This window comes from Phoxinus phoxinus, assembly GCF_949152265.1.
Source record: "Phoxinus phoxinus genome assembly, chromosome: 16".
NCBI classification, from domain to species: Eukaryota; Metazoa; Chordata; class Actinopteri; order Cypriniformes; family Leuciscidae; genus Phoxinus; species Phoxinus phoxinus.
Genome location: NC_136891.1, coordinates 34,025,246 through 34,043,282, shown reverse-complemented (window position 1 = coordinate 34,043,282; position 18,037 = coordinate 34,025,246). Strand labels below are relative to the sequence as shown.

Here is an 18,037-nt window from a genome sequence, read left to right as displayed (position 1 = left end):
GACAGTGTCAGCGCCGCTTCAACGGGCTTTAAACGACACCAGACGATGAATACGGCTCTTATCTAGCGAAACCATCGTCATTTCACAAATAAATAAACAAGTTTGAGTTTTATAAGCACAAGCGCTCGCCTTGCTCTGTTCTGTGATGCGCGTTCGTGACGTCACGTAATACGCAGTTACGCTGTAAAGGTCACGCTTGACGAGTCAGTGTTTACAGATGTGCGGAAGGAGGACCATACACACATATTCAAATGTCTTTGTGTCAGTTTATCGTTTAAAATGCCCATCTCGTGTGTGTATCCTGGTGTTGGAATATTAAAAAGCCTAAAAGAACATTTTCGTCAGGACAGAAATGTTGTACTTTTCACAGAAGCGAGACCTTTACAGCGTAACTGCGTATTACGTGACGTCACGAACGCGCATCACAGAACAGAGCAAGGCGAGCATTTGTGCTTATAAAACTTAAACTTTTCTATTTATTTGTGAAATGACGATGGTTTCGCTAGATAAGACCCGTATTCATCGTCTGGTGCCGTTTAAAGCCCTTTGAAGAGGCGCTGACACTGTCATCTGGACCTTGACCCGTTTGGGGCCCATTGACGTCCATTATATGGAGAACCTTAAATTCCTTAAACCTTAAATTTAAAAAAAAATCAAAAACCTTAATTTCTTTTCGACTGAAGAAAGAAAGACATGGACATCTTGGATGACATCGGGGTGAGTAAATTATCAGCAAAAGTTTTTTTAAAAGTGAACTAATCCTTTAATGACGTGTGTGTGTTGAGGTATGCATTCTGTCTATGTTTACAGTGAGGAAAACACTTTCAGACAGACCCGAGCACTTGCACTGGGCCATTGCCTAATTTGCTGTGGGCCTGTTATTTGTAGGTCAAAGCAGCTTCAGCCTGTGTGTGTTTGTGGGGGTGTGGAGTGGGAGGACAGACCAAGCAGTTGCTGGATCACAGCGCAGCCCCCCACTGAGTCAGGACACCCCACCTATCCCTCGCTCAGTAATGAGGGGTCGCCATTGTCTGGGAGAGAGATTCCCAGCTCCACTTTTAATGTTGGGAAATAAACACAAACATGTGCAGCGATGTGCTCTTATTTAGGACAAAAAGGGCACTTCATTAGGTGAATTGACCGTTCGCAAAGCCCCGCCCCCCTTAGTTACTGTCGCTATGTCCGACAAGCTACGCCGCTCTCACACACACCATGTTCTCACGCAGTGAAAAACACACGCGGAGCAGAGAGACACTGACACACACTGACAGAGACAGACCAGATTACTTTTGATATTAAACAGTCTCACCTTTCAAGTCATTTTTTAATAGAAATGTAAACAATAAATAGCGTTTTGTGTCTCTTTAATGTGTGTGTCAGATCGCTGTCGCCTCAGTTAAAGCCGCTCGTGAACCGATCATCTCTTCCTTCTAGTTCATTTATAGCATCAAATAAACATGAATGAACATCAGAAGGAATGTTGTTTTAACCGCGGAAAGACGTCAGTACACTCCGCTTCTCAAGCTCACATCCTCCCATCTTAATCTACTAACTCTCCTGACCGCTCTCTGTCGGACAAAATGGAGGATGGCGAAGTATGATTGGTCAGATCACCTGTCAATCAAACTCCCTGCGAAGCGTCAATTGAACAATGCAATGCAATGCAATGCAGTGAATGAATAAATGAGTTCGTAATAAGTTAATCACTATTGAGCAAAGTTATTATTTCCCAAAAAAATCGAATCCCAAGTCATTGTTTATCTTAAGCATTACCAGAGCAAACAACAGTTCATTTGTTGAGTTAAAGAGAACAGAGCTGTTGGCATGTGGACTTTTTCCCCTCGGCTGCGTCCGGTGAAAGTATAGAGCATGACTCCACCTTGTGGACCCGTCCCTCACAAGGGCAACACAAGGCCCGTGTCCTCTCTCGCTCAGGGTCTGCACTGTGTTTGTCCACTCGACCGTGACTAGACCACTGCCACCAGCCACAATAACGAGCTACAGAGTTCTGGAAGTCAGTGAGAAGTCACACGCTGTCATCCAAGAACGCCGCGCCTCACTGCTCAAACACCCCCCCGAAAACAAGCAGCGAGGACGAGGTGAATACGGGGATGAGGACGTCGGCGCTCCGTCTCTCCTGAATGATCAATTGTCTGCAGCCACGGCTGGCTCTTCAAACGCTCTGTACTCGGAAAGTTGAATGCATTGCAGATATTGTTCAAGTCAAGGGGACTCCTAATCATTTAACTGGCCAAGAGTTACCTGAACATGTTACAGTGTGTGACCAAAGCAAACCTCAAGATGTTTCATACTTGATGATTAGATTTGCTATTATTTTACAGGAGTCCCCAAGTCTACATCGCCCTCACGGTTACTATATTCATGGTGATGTTGGTAAGTTAAATTTAGACATAATTCGTCATTTTAAACATGCATATATTGAGTTTGGACTGGCCATTAATTCTGTTTTCCGTTTTATATTCAACAGGCACTGGAAAAACCATGCTGATGAATCTTTTTTACTCACTTGTGGAAAACCAAAGAAAAACGAGGGTTCATTTCAACGGATTCATGTTAGATGTACATAGAAGTAAGTTCTGATCTGGTTTTAAATGTGTGGATGCATGAAAGGTTCTCGAACACGGGACGCTTGTCATCATAAGCACTACCGTTTAAAAGTTTGGGGTCTGTACGATTTTAAAATGTTTTTGAAAGAAGTTTTGTGTGCTCACTGCATTTATTTGATAATTTAAACATTAGTAATATTGAAAATACAAAAATTTCAGCATCATTACTCCAGTCTTCAGTGTCACATGATCCTTCAGAAATCAGATGATTTGGTATTTAAGAAACATTTCTTATCATTATCACAGTTGAAAACAGTTTGATGACTGATTAATATTTCTTTCAGTATTCATTGTTGAATAGAAAGTTCAAAAGAACATTTATTATTTTGTAACAATATAAATGACTAATTTTTTATCAATTTAATGTATCTTCACTAAATAAATAAAAAACGCTGACCCCAAACTTTTGAACAGTAGTGTATATTTACCTCATTCCATAATATTAAGCAATAGTACTATTATTTGTACAAGTACAAACTATTTGTTTTCATGCATGAAGGAAAATAACAGCATTTATTTGATACATTAAACATAATATGATGATTTGGTGTTTAAGAAACATTTCTTATTATTATTATCACAGTTTGATGACTGATTAATATTTCTTTCAGTCATTGTTGAATAGAAAGTCAAAATAACATTTATTTGAAATGGAATCTTTTGTAACAATATAAATGTCTTTCATTTTTTATCAATTTAATGTATCTTCACTAAATAAAAAATGCTGACCCCAAACTTTTCAACAGTAGTGTGTATATTTACCTAATTACATATTAAGCAAACAAACTATTTGTTTTCATGCATGAATGAAAATAACAGCATAAAGCAGAATAGTTTCTTGCTTTTTGCAATTAAAATTGGTTTTCATTTAAGTTTTGAGAGCATTTGCCTTATTTGGAAGTCAATAGTTTATAAATTACCGACATTCTTCAAAATATCTTTTGTGTTCAGCAGAAGATGTGCTCAAACCTTATTTGTATTGATTTTAATTTGTGCATTCCACTCAGGGATCCACAAACTGAAACTGAGCCTGCCAAAGCGGCGGATCGGTGAAATGACAATGTATGACCCCATCTTTCCGGTTGCCATGGAGATCGCAAAGGAAACCTGTCTCATATGCTTTGATGAGTTTCAGGTGAGGGGAAGAGTTTAGAAAAAATGTTGAACGATTTGAATGCACAAATTTGAGTGCGTGTTTGTGAAGGGATACCATAGAAAATCCCAAATATACTTCTGTAAGTAAGACTCAGCTGATGGTATTTTTGTGATGATGTAGTTCATCTGACCAGAGATAAGCACTTCACAGACATAAGTCTTGCTTAGTTTGGAGCCATCTAGTGGAGTCAGACACTTTCACACAAAGCTGAAAACATACGCTGGGGCCACAGATGATCAAGATGAGGAAAAAAGCTAGAAATAAAACAGAAAACAAAAGAATGAGGCAATTTTTGAAGCTTTAACCCCATTTCTGAATCCGTAATGAATCTGAATGCTCGTTCTCTCGCTGCTCTTTTTATTATTGGCTTTTAAATAGAAATGCTGATCACATTTATTTGATTCATTTAGGATCTCGTTATACTCTGCTCACCTTCAATTTGCTTGGCAATCGCTAGCGCCAATATGGAAGGCACACACATTTTGTTTATGATGCATAGATGAGGAGCTGACAGCCCCTTACCAATCAGGAGCCACCGCCACTTAAGCATGCAAATGAGGCATCGGGTTTCACTCGGCCCTCTTGCTTCCTTGAGTGAGGGGTAATGGAGAGCGACTATGGCGGGTCGCATGCATCCATGCCTCTTAAATGCTAATGAAATTTCTCCATTCTCTTCATTAGTCCGGCATCATTATCAGTAATTTGTAGCCTTCCCCTTTTGTCCCTCTCCACTCCCTTAATGAATGCAAGGTATTGAGAGAAGGACCAAGAGAGATATAGAAAGAGGAAGAGCAAGCAGAACCGCTTGAGGTATTGTCTCAGGCCGCTGTCAGTCTCCGGGGGGGAAATTACTCATCGACGGAGTTGTGTAAGTAAAGGTTTAAGATCAAAAGAGTGCAATTTGGCACCCGTGTGCGCCACACAAAAGTGACTCTCGCTGGCATAATTGGATGCTCATTTGAATATCCGCACCGTTGTTTTCGCTGTCGTTCACAACAACCCCACACAGAGGGCTTTCTTGCACTCACCCTGGCAATCAATACCTAAAAGTGTGTGTGTACACGAGTGTCGCGGTGCCTGCGCAAACAAAAAACAAATACAGGACGGATGAAAAGGTCATAATTAAATGACTCCTTTGAAATGAAGAAGAGAAGAGGACGGTTAAAGGAAATGTGATCCAATTTATGCCGTAGCACCTCGTCTTTGTGGCAGACGACACTCGCACGCCCTCCACCTTGGGCCGCTATACACGCCGCTAATTGGGTTTGATGGGGCCGAAGGTTTAATATGCAAAAACGGGAAACACTTCAATATAAGAAAAACAACATATGCTGGGGGTATGGCCGTCATAAGTGTGTCCTTCTAAGAATAGTAGAGGAGATCTTCTGCATGACAAAAACCTCAAATGTAGCTCCTCGCTGCCAGATATGCAAATGCTAATAAAGTATCAATGCAAAACAAGGAGAAATTTTGCTTTTGACTAAATGCATTTCAACCCTGAAAAAGTAGCAGGAACACGGGAGCCGAGGAGAGCGGCCCATGGCCGACTGCGGTGTTGACTAAAGCTCCTTTTGTCACGGGAGGGTCAGCAGCCGTGTGTGTGTGTGTGTGTGTGTGTGTGTGTGCTGCAGATGTGTGTGAGGCAACAGCTCGCTGCTGTGAAAAAGGCAACGTTTAAATGATAATAATGAATGATGATGATGAAAATGATAATAATGAAAGAAGCACTCATCCTCTCGCTTCTGAGATTCAGGGACAGCCATGCCAGGCCCTCGAGAGCACAATGGGACCGCATGTGTGTGCGCGTTTATGTGTTTGTCTCTGTGTGGCCATCTGGCTGTCATTGTGCCACTGATTTTACCTCGAAAAACACTGTTTATTTATTTATGTATTCAATTATTTACCTTTTTCAGCGCTTTGGCCACTTGTCCTCGTCTCCAGCAGAAAGCCGCGGCTCTGTGTGGCCATTTTACAGTCAGGTGGAGTGGCTTTGTGTCGGCCCTGCTTCTGTGTGCGAGCGCGGTGGGGAGGGTGATGGCAAAGGACCTTGGCCGAGGCTTCGGTTTTAAAATGTAACGACACCTGGTTTTCGCTCATTCATTCGCATGTACACGCATAAGTACACATGTATGCGCACAAGTGTGGTAATTAGCTCAGGGCAGAGAGGACAGAGTCGCGCCTCGCTCATCTTCAGAGGATGCACGGTCACCCTAGAGGACGGAGCGGAAACAACACCAGCTATACGCTGCTCTAAAGTCAACATGAGATGCAAACCAAACCATTTTTCTTTATTAATATGCATTCATTTAATATACAGTTTGGCTTTAGATAATTAATTTCGGGGCCATAAAATGCAGGTGATTTTGACCTATTCCTGTGAACCGAACCGCACTGAACTGATGGTATGCTGCTTTCTACATGAGCTGGAAAAAGGAAATTGCTGAATCAGATTATGTGAAAAGTTATAGAGTTTATGATTTGTTTTTCAGGTGCTGGATATAGCAGATGCTATGATTCTGAAACAGTTATTTGAAGGCTTGTTCAAGTGTGGAGTCGTGGTTGTGGCGACCTCAAACCGGCCACCTGAAGGTGAGACGTCTGGGTAATGTTGAAGCAGTTTATGTGATTAACATAAAGTGGGGTATAAATCTGCAACAACAACAAAAAGTAATATTAACCCAGGAAATCGACTGAAAAAATATATATATTGAAAATTTTGCTGTCATTACTTCATAACTTTTCACATTTAAGTTTAAATAAGTTATTTAAAATGTATATATTTTATATTTAAAGGTACACCGCGGAACTTTTGGCCACTAGGGGCGCTAGACCTGTAATTGTCACGTCGAGCGCCCCTAGAGGCCACGAGCGGCGCAGCACTGTCGCAAAAGTCAAGAAGACGTCCACGATCCCTCTCGCGTTTTCTCTTTTTTGCTCCTCAGAAGCAGTTTTAAACTTTTTCCTTGCCTCGGCCATGGCCAGGAGTCGAGCAGGCGGAGAAAAAGTAGCAAAAGCGTTGAGCATATCAGAGCTTGTGGTCACGTGAAGGGGCGTAAAGTGATTCGTTCTCCAGGTCACATGACCAGGCCAAAGACGGTGTGTCTTCTCCAACGTACTTATTTCAAGAGGGCAGCCCCGCTCGGAGCATTGATCGTGTCGAGCGCTGTATATTGGCCTGAGGAATCATTTAAAATAACTCGTATGCTTCAAATCTTTAGGTCACAAAGTCCGCGGTGTGCCTTTAAATTAAAACCATTAAATATAAAGTTTGGGGTCAAAACGGGTATTTTAAATTATAATAATATCTCACTATATTACTGTTTTATTGTATTTTTCATCAAATAAATGCAGAGTTAGACTTTCAAAAACATAAAAAAATGTTACCGACCCCAATTTTTTAAACTGTAGTGTAAAGAAATGTATTAAAATGAACTTTTTGCAATTCGTCATACTTTTTTTGCGAACACATTCAAATCTGAGAGAAATCAAAGTAGTTTATTGCATTCGTTTCCTCCTGGGTTAAGTGTGTGTTACCGATCTGCCGCCCACACAGCGCACATGACTCTTGTACTTTTTCACCTCGGATTTGTCCTCTACCAACTTCTCAACAATAGAGCGCCGTACTTTTCTCACTCTCCTCAGTCTTTGTAAGGCCTGGAAGTAAAACATGTTCCTAAACTACACGTCCGTCTCGTGTTCTAATCCAGTTCTGGACCGTCTCGTGTGTCCGGCTCGTGTTTCTTCCCTTTTTTACTCTATTCTAAAGCTCACCTCCCCTTTTTGTCACTCCGGGGTTAATCTGTGTAGTTTGATGCCGTGATGTTTTGAGGTCTATTGATAATCGGCATAAAGTCTCTCACTCCTTTTTTATTGCTCTCCTCCTCTCTCGCACACACTCACACACCTGTCATCGGCTGAAACCAGTCTGAGAAGTGCTATTCTGGAACACAATGACTGCATCCCTATGAACTTTAAACCCTTAGTTTTTCAGTAAACCTTTTATTTTCAGTGTGTGTTTTGGTGGAGCTTGAGGAATAATTCACCCAAAAATGTATTTTCTCCCCCGTATGACATATTTGTCACATCAAAATGTCATATTTTGAAAAGTTTTGAGCAATGAGCATTAAATAAAAGTCCTTAACTTTTTTCTGTTCAAAATTTACAAAATGTATATAATGAGCGAGTTCATCATGAATCCAATCCGTGTTTTTGTCTTATCCTGAGCCACTGGTACTCCTATAATAAGTGTTTACATTGGGACTATTTTACACGGGTTCGGATGCGGAGTAGCCCAGGACCTGCGTGACTCGTCATAGACGTACACAGAGAGAAGTAGTTCCGGCTACAATGTTCTTCCGAAAGACGCATTATTCTGTTAATAAAGTTTATTATCGCTCGCTATAGCGCCAAAAATAAAGCCTCACATTGATAAAGCCTCACTAATAACATGCAAGTATTGATGTCCCAGACAGCAGTCATTTAGTAATAGCCTATATTCTTTCTTTTTTTACCTACACACCAGTGTGAATATTTATGTTTTTGCATTTCAAATAGGGCCAGTTTATAGGCTACTCCTAGGCTTACGTTTTTAAATTACAAAGGGCCTTCTGATGTTTTTGTTATTGTATTTTCAATATTATAGGCTATTATTTGTGCATAAACATATCTGGTTATAGTAAACATACCATTTGTTTTAAAACAACATATTGTGTCATCCTTGCAGCAAGCTTACAAGAGTGATAATATCATTAAATGTGAAGGGGCCCTAAAATATTTTCTTGGGAAAAAAGGTTGGGAAGCACTGCACTAGACGGATGTCCAAGCTGTTGTTTTCTATACAATTAAAGTGAATGGTGATTCCACAGAGGAGAGTAAGTCATACAGGTTTAGAATGACACGTTTGGGTGACCTATCCCTTTAAAACATGCGGAAACTTCAACCTCACCGGCATCAAAGATGTCTTGCCTATACGCCGGTCTTTTGTAGGCAACTTTATTTGATATCCGCTTGATTGTGAGCAGTTACTCTTTTATCTCTCTCCACCGTTCCCACTCTTTTCTTCCTCTGCCTCATTGTTGATTCAATAGATGCCGTTTTTTGCAATTGCTGTGATGTTACATTAAACTGGAGAGCGAGAGTGATAAGGGTAGAGATAAGACAGTCCTTCTGCCTTTCTCTTCTCCGTCTCTGTCTTGGAGCGCTGCTAATGTCTCGCTGTATGAAGTGGCCTTGTGTGCCGAGTACAAAACGGTAAGCGGCAGTTACATAAAGAGACCCTCTCCTGACATTAACCAGCCACCGAGAACAAAGCTTACGCTAAAACTTAACAGCCATCTTATTCCATTTTAATTAGGTGACTAATGGAGAGACTGGTACACATGAAAGATGGGAGGGAGAGAGATGGCACCGAGAGAGATTGCTCGTTTATTGGAATAAAGATGCTAGCGCTAAAGAGTTCGTCGACTACAGAACCATTTCTTCAGGTTAGAGGGACATTAATAGATAAATGTGATAAAGGATAAATGTAAATGTCAAAAGAATGTCCCCCGAAGCATCTGGATGTCTGTCGTTTTTATTAAAATATTAAATTATTTGCTACAATAGATGATTGAGATTCATCACATGTATAACCTGGGAAAAAGTTTGATTTAGAAACATGTTTAAACAATATTTAAAGTGTCTGGTAATAGTGACTGCAGTCACCTTAACCCCTTATATTGGCATCACAGACATATTTAAAACAGTAATATCCTATACTAAACCTAAACTAATCCTGACTAACTATATATCATTTGAAAGCTTACAATCTCTAGTTTACATATTTGGTGACTGATTTTCTAAATAAATTACAGAGGAGCCGTAATTGATCAATTTGCAACAAGAATATGTTCATACTCCTGAGGCGTGTTCAGACCTTTATTTTGAAATAGTGATGAACATGAAAAATCATGAAAGAATGGTAGAAACCTCAGTTTGTTTTCATGCCAAGAGTTCAAAAGATAGCATCTGTTCAATTCTTTTAGAAAAAAGGTCTGAAAATGTTTTTAATATAAAAATAATAATATATAGATTCAGCATTAGTGATGTGTCAGCGAGCTATAATGCACATACGTGATCTTTTGTGTTTCTTAGAGGTTGAATTCATTTCAAAATCTGCCAATCTTCCAACACTACTTCTGAATAGGATGTCTACTTCATAAATTGTATGAAAATGGTAAAAATAATGGTTCAGACTCAAACCACATATGGAGATGGAGGCGCCCTTATATGGGCAGTAATGTCCACTAGTGGAGAAGTGTGGTACTGCGCCCAAACTACATCTCACTGAACGCTCATTTTCTCAGATATCAACCAAAACATTTTAACACGACTTGTTCAGATTTTTGCCGTTAATTTTTTTTGCATTTTTAGGGTCCACCAGGTTTTGAAAATATCTATTTTATATAAAATATTAATAATTAAAATTTAACATTGTACATTTTTATCAACTCAAACTTCTATAACTTTTTTACAGTTTAACTTTCTTAATTTCTTTCACTTCTTCAAAAATCTGCCAAATGTCGTCTTTAAAACAAGACCAATCTTACATCTATATTCCAAAGCATTCTTGAATTACAACCTTACTGACCAAAAACACTGTTTGTTTGAAAACAACATATTTTGTCATCCTTGCTGCAAGCTTACAAGAGGGATAATATCATTAAATGTGAAGGGGCGCTAAAATATGTTATTGGGAAAAAGTGCAAAAAAAGGTTGGGAAGCACTGCACTAAAGGCATAAACACGGGTTCGTGTAACGAACACTTTTCTGAAAGCTGACAGGTGTGCACGATAATGTTATTTTAGAAAACGGAGAGTCGTGAAATGTCCATTTTATGTAAATAGCCGTCCACATGTAAACGTAGTCTTGGTGTGCCTCCAGAAACAGGGTTGGGAAACTAAAATAATAAATATCTTGAGTTTTAGTGGTTTTATTTGATTGTATGCTCCCTTGGAAGCTTGCCGAGGCCCTCTGGTTGAGAACCACTGCCTTAAAGTGTCAGATAGTGAGAAACATAAGAAAAGAGTTATGTGAACGCATTCTGTAACTTTCATAACAAAAATCTTTTTTTTTTTAAATGAAAAAAAAAAAAAAACGTCAGCTACTTTCTGATATCAGAAGACTACATTACCACATGACCACTTTCACATTGTGAGCGTTCTACATATAAATCTGAAGGTACAGCAGAGCCACAAACGGCCCTTTTCATTTTAAGGGATGGCCAATACCGTGAGGGAAGGCATGTATATCTCTCAGTATGTCACAGTTTGCTTTCCTCCTGAACATAAATGAATAGATGAATCACCTGACACAAGTGTCCTCCAGATCCCTATCTTTCATTTGTTCTTTCATAAGAAGATCCATATGGAAAGCTTTCACTTCTTGGGTGAGATCTGGCCACACAACTGTTTATTGCTCAACATGTCTCTGTTATGACCGTTCTGTTCCCTTTATATGTTCTTGCCCACGGCAGCTTTAAACAAGCTTTTACAGCACAGACCGAACCAAGCATATACTCGTCATGGTCTCTTTACATCTGTGTGTGTGTGTGTGTGTGTGTGTGGCTCGTAATGCCCGTGTGGCTAATTGAAGTCCCCATTCAGCGTGATGCAGGTTTATTGTCTGTGGGGAAAGAGAGAGACTTCTTCTCTTGAGCTCATTGTTTGGGAATGTAATGAATTTCATGTACTGCCTTTCTCCCGCGCTGCCCACAGAAATCAATTTCTGCCTCTCCTCGTCCCTTTTGTTCCTCCTCCCCTGCCGTTCCTCACTTCATCAATAGACACTTTATTTGCCGATCATAGATGGAAAATGACATTATGAGGAGGCTAAAGAGTGAATCTAACCAGCATCTCTCTCTCTCTCTCTCAGAACTGTACAGAAATGGGCTTCAGAGGGCTGCTTTTGTGCCTTTCATTGGCGTACTCAAGGTAAAGACAAAGTCATTCTCTCAGTTCATTTATTTATCCTTTCATTCTATCTCCGTCCATCTCTCTTCATGTTTCCTCCTCTGCTCTGTCTGGTTTTTGATGTATTTTATTCACTGGTAAAAATACACAACCTCATATGTGTTTGCAAAAACACACAAAACAGAAAAAGGCCGCTTTGATCATACCTGGAGATGAGAGCCACAGACGGAGAGAGCGAGCGACCGACGCGGGCCGGTTAATGACTGGCGTGGGTTGGCTGGAATGAGACAGAAGCTGCTTGCATTTCAAAGTGCGCCCGGCCATGGACGCCAGCAATGCGCTGATCTGCTTTGCAAGTTAATTGTATTATTTTAAGCAGGTATTGGCATTATCCTGGTAATTACCATCATCCGGCGACAGCTTTCCATCATAAATAATCAGACGATCATTTTCAGGCATTTTACAGCTGGCCACATTCTTGCACATTTGATTGAGCTGAGTGCGTTTTAACATCAAACGGCTTGTTTGTGGCACAGAGACTATAGGTGACATTTTAATTTTATTTTTTTCTGTTTAGATATTGAGCGTGCTGTTAAAGGTACAATATGTAATATTTGTGCATTAAAATATCCCAAAATCACAAGGCCAGTGTTATATATTTTGTTAAGTTGATTACTTACAATATCCCAAATGTTTCCAACTATTTTTAAATCGTGAGAAAATTGTGATTTTAACCGAGGAAGCGGGGTGTGTGAGTGAGTCGCCAGTCAATGCGTCATATCCGCGTTAGCCTCGGTGTCCGCTCGCACTGCGCGAGTCCTGGACACATGCGGAGGCTGTAGTTGTAGCGTCTATCAAGCAACAAACGTTAGCTTGTGTCGTGCAGTCGTTATGAAACACAATTATTCTTTACCGATTCTGTCGACAAACACAAGTCCCATAAACGTACGGGTCAATTTGATATATTCCAAATGTAGCATTCGGTAATAGTTATGTTTATGTGAGGAAAGTATTATTGCTTTAGGCTTGTGTTTAGCTTATTGACATTGTTTATCACGTCTGGTGTTTATGGCCATGTAAATAAATACAGCATGTGTTATACATCAAGATTAATCCGTCTTTTGGCAAATGATGTGTGTTCTCGAATTGTCGTTGTTTGGAATGTAGCGCCTCTAGCGGCAGAAAATCTTGCATATTGTACCTTTAAGTCGTCAAAGTCCTTTACATGCTCTTTTTCTCTATGTGAACTTGAAGAGCGACAGAATAAGAGGATGCTTTGATGACTGCCTGAACAATGTCTTTCTAATCCACTTTATATCGTAGTATTCCTCATAGTTAAAGGGCCCCGTCAGCAGAATATGCTAAAAATAATAATTCAGCGTGTGATTTTTCTCAGTTTGACCCCTCGGTCTTTGGTGTTCAGTGGCCCAGCACAGTCACTCTGGCTCTGCCGAATCCCCGGGGTCCGTAAAGTCATCCTCTGTTCTGGCCTGTGCTAATCTCGGCTGGTAAGAGTGCTGAATGCCAGCGCCTGCCTTGCATCTCTAACGCTCCCGATTCTTTGTTAGGCCATCTGGTTTTGGGGCAACCTAGGATCCCAGTTCAGGGTAACTAGGGTGGCCCGAGTGCCTCCTCTCATGTCTGGTCAACCCTAATAATGTGTGACCGACTCACTGACATGCACTCACGGGCTCTTGTTCTCCTACATCTTTATCTACATCTTTATCTACATCTTTATCTACATCTTTATCTACATCTTTAGTGCTCTTCAGGGTGGTAATACTTATTTGCTGACAAAATATTGTTGAATTCTTGTCACTTTAACTCTAATCATGAATATATATTTACAATATATTTCTATTAAAAGTATTATAGTATAAAGCATTTTTAAAAAAAAGAAATCAATACTTTTATTCAGCAAAGATTCATTAAATTGATCGAAAGTACAGTACAAACCTTTACATTGTTACAAAAGATTTTTATTTCTGAAATGTGTATATATAATGGTTTCCTCAAAAATATTAAAAAGCTCAACTGTTTCAACATTGAAAATAATAAGAAATATTTCTTGAGTATATCAGAATATTAGAATGATTTCTGAAGGATCATGTAAGACTAGAGTAATGGCTACTAACATTTTAACCTTGCCATTACTGGGAAAAATAACATTTTAATATATAAATATAATTTTTTTTGATTGGTAGTGTATATTTATTATGTATAAAACAATATATTGGCTTCTAAAGTCACATAAAGACATCTTTCTGTTCAGTGCTTTTGTTTACCATATGTACATAAATGTGGTAAACAAAAGCACTGAATAGAAAGATGTCTTTAAGTGACTTTAGAAGCCAATATATTGTTTTATACATAATAAATATACACTACCAATAAAAATAAAAAAAAATACTACTTTTATACACCTACACTACATTTCTTTGAATTAATATTGATATATATCATTAATTCATTGATTTTTTTTTATTTGACAGACCTAATTATTATTTATAAGGTCAAAACCCCTTATGGATTTTCCATCAGACAGACACATTAAAATAGAGGTGCGTTTGTGTGTGTGTGTGTGTGTGTGTGTGTGTGTGTGTGTGTGTGTGTGTGTGTGTGTGTGTGTGTGTGTGTGTGTGTGTGTGTGTGTGTGTGTGTGCGTGTGTTCTCATGGTGAAGGTCTCTGGTGGAGATAAGGATGAGTGTATGATGATTGAATGACTTGAAGATAGAGCAAAACTGAAAGGAGCCAATTTATGTTGGATGGCTGCTAGTGTTCCACTGACCTTTTGTTATCCTCCTATTTCTAATATTTCTTATAATTTTCTTCCTTCAAAGCTATTTTATTGTACAAATGTCTAAACCCTTACATAAATCTTAAAGTAGTTTAGAAGAATAGTTAACTATAGTAGACGGACAGACACACTTGATCTGATTATTAATAAGAACAGATCTAAGAGAGATATCTAATCTCATAACTCATCCACAGAGAGTCTCTTCTCTTGCTGTTACTCATGTTCTGTCTGAGTTTGTGTGTAAAGGCACATTTATACCAAGTCCAATATGACAAACTTTGGTAACACAATAAGGTTTAATTTGAAGTTTAGAAAGTTATAGAAAGTATAGAAAGTTTAATTTGTTAACATTGCTGAACTACATTAGTTGACAATGAACAAAACTTCTACAGCATTTAATGGCAGTGTTTACTAAAACTTTAAGGTCAAATGTTGCCTCTGTTGGCATTAATTAATGCACTGTGAGTGTGAACTAACATTTCTATTAAATAACATTATTATATATATATATTGCTTACGGGTGTAATGATACCCTTGTCTCGATTTGATACATATCACGATACTAAACTCACAATACGATATTATCGCAATACTACAAGACGTATGGTAAAAGGTTAACAATTATTATTTAATATTTTATTAATTAAAATGCTAAATTTGGTATTCCATTGGGGTAGAAATGAATAGGCTTGGACTTGGTGCCGGTAACCCAAAGCACAGGACAATAGAGACACCAGAAGAAGAAAAAAAATCATGATTCTGAAGCTGAAAATACAGAATTATTTTAGACGAATATGCAAGCACTCCATCACTGACTAGATATATTTAAAATATTGTAGTGGACTTTTTAATGGTAACATAAGACATTTGGCATTATCAGGACTCGCGTTTCATTAATATACATTATATTCAGCATTATATACAGTAGTTTAATGTTGTACTGACACTAAAACTCTGTAAACTTGATTTTGTTTTGAACTATTATTGCATTTTTGTATTGCGATACTTTAGACACGATATATTGCTCATTGTTAGTTCATGTTAGTTCATGCATGAACTAATGATAACAAATAAATCCTTATTATAAAGTGTACAAATATTTTTATCCACCAAAACTACTCACTGATTTGTCTGATGATACCTGAACGGCAATGTTATCTTATTAAAGCTACAATATGTCATTTTTTAGAGTCGCTAGGGGTCGCTAGCCTCTCACAGTAACACAGGCGTAGGTTGATGACGCAGTGACGAGCTCAATGCTGGGACTTCAAGCTGATGGATCTAATAATGTTAATTGATGAGTGAAAACATTGATGTTTTTTAACATTACAGAGGTATGAAGCAGGGCGCACTTGCTAATAATAGACAGATATCACGCGTGAGTCCCGCGGATATAAAGGAAAAAGGATTAATTCTACCGAACTAGCCGCGACTGCTGAATTATACTCGCACAGGACAGTTTATTAGACGAATTAAACATGTAACGCAGCGCTGTCACTCGCTCTAACGTTACACTATCACACTAAACTGCATGTGTTGAAAGTTATAATGTTATTCTGTGTGTTAGTTTGTTTGCTATATGAAACTTTAGCTGATGATCAACATTAGAATAACATACAGATCATATTCTAACATTTCATCATGTTGAGCTATATAACATTGATTTGTTTTATGTACATTTGCTCACCTGTCTAATAAAGAGTGTGCAAGAGCGGTGTCGCTGTCCAGTCGAGACTCGTGAAGCTCTGTCGAGTCCAAGTTAGTCGCGGACGCTAGCTCTCGGCATCTCGAAAACACCACGCTTATATCGAGCCTCATTTTAGTTCTCCTTTTGTCCCAAAGTCTGCTTGCCATGGTCCATAATGTGTGAGCGAAATAAGAACAGCGTGCCGCTAAACGTTACGTCGTTTTAACCTTGTCGCCATGGTTACGTCATGGCTACGGCAGTACGAGCGGAAACCGAGGATAGCGCGGATATTGCGTCATTGAAAGGCGACATTTTTTTCCGGGACGGGCCATTATTTAAAATGGGAATTTCTCTGAAATAAAAAATCTCTGGATACTTTTGGGATATTTTAAGTACTCAACTGCAGGACATATTTTTTAATATTTGGATATTTTATTACGAAATTCTTACATATTGTACCTTTAAATGATTTGTTAAGCAAAAAAATAACTAACAATACAATAGTTTGGATTTAAAATCTTGCTGGCTCTGTCAAAACTCCTGGCTTTGGTGTGAATAAGCCTGAAGATCAGCATGTGAGGTGACTTGACGTTCGTTAACAGTTCCTCAAAAGACGTTGTTTTGCCAAGTCACCGCTAAAGTCGCTCAGTCATGTGTTTAGCGGCGCAGATTAGCGAGGACTGAGGAGCGAGGGATTGTGATGGAGAGGACGAGAGCGGTGCCGAGGTCTGGGGGGTCCGCGCTCTCAAAGCGAGGCAGATGTTCCGAGGGTGATGTTGCTTTAAGAGTCCTGGACGGGGCAAGGAGAGGTTGTGAGAACATTTTGAGTATGTTTTGAGAGCGTTCTGAGTAACTAACAAAGCCGGTTACATGTAAAGGGAATAGATAATTAGGCGTAATTAGTGCGTTCACGTCGTTAACCACCCCCATTGCTCTCTCTCTTTCTCTCCCTCGCACACACTCACTAGTCACCTAATCTCTCAATACATTCACTCAAGACACGCACACACACACACACAGAGACAAAATCACACACCGCAGTGGTAAAAACACTTTGATGTAAGAGGAGTCGTCCCAGACTCAAAAGCATAAAGGCAGTGTTTTAAGCCGTCTCTCGTTCTCTTTTTACCCGCCCCTGCCTCCACCCCCCTTTTCTTTTCTCCATCCACAGAGGCTGTAAGACACACAAAGATGAATGGACTACAACCTTTCCCCCCGGTCCCCCTCCGCCACCTCTCTTTTCCAGTTCTCCCACCGCGCGCTCCTTAAGCCCGGCTCTGTCGGTCCGCCCCTCTTCCTCCCCAACTGGAGGGACACAAGCATCAAATGTTTTTGGCTGTCAGTAATGAGGTAGTGGACCTCATCAGGGTCCAATCGCCAGCTATCCTTGGCTTTTGTTGGAGCTCAATGGCAACCCTTGCTTTGAAAAACTCAAAGGCAACTTTTTTGAGGAGTGGAGGAGAGATAGAGAGAGAGAGAGAGAGAGAGAGCAAGACAGAGAGAGAGAGACAGACTTCATTCTTATTCTAAATGGTTGTGCAGGGAAGCACATAAAGCATGACTTTAAAAGAAACTTTGATTAAAACTTTTACTATAAAATTGATCATTGAAAAATCAATTGAATTATTATAATAACAACATAAATAAAACATTTTGTCAGGTAATATGAACATGCATGGTATTACAAAAACTAGTGCTGGGGAAAGATTAATCGCATCCAAAATAAATTGTGTTTACATAATATATGTGTGTGTGCAGTGTATAATGGACTTTATGCACAGCTGCACCTGATCTTTAGTCAGCTCCTTTGTTTCCTGTCT

General features: G+C 39.4%; 1 protein-coding gene across 2 annotated transcripts in view; it reads left to right on the top strand.

Moving 5' to 3' along the window:
• The window catches only part of afg1lb (AFG1 like ATPase b), a 33,073-nt gene that overhangs the window by 1,927 nt on the left and 13,109 nt on the right, over positions 1-18,037 (top strand). For both annotated transcript variants that reach the window (XM_079584613.1, XM_079584614.1), the window contains exons 3-7: positions 2,343-2,394; positions 2,489-2,590; positions 3,635-3,762; positions 6,273-6,372; positions 11,695-11,753. In XM_079584613.1, the coding sequence (XP_079440739.1) occupies positions 2,343-2,394; positions 2,489-2,590; positions 3,635-3,762; positions 6,273-6,372; positions 11,695-11,753 (441 nt within the window). The remainder of the gene's footprint in view (positions 1-2,342; positions 2,395-2,488; positions 2,591-3,634; positions 3,763-6,272; positions 6,373-11,694; positions 11,754-18,037) is intronic.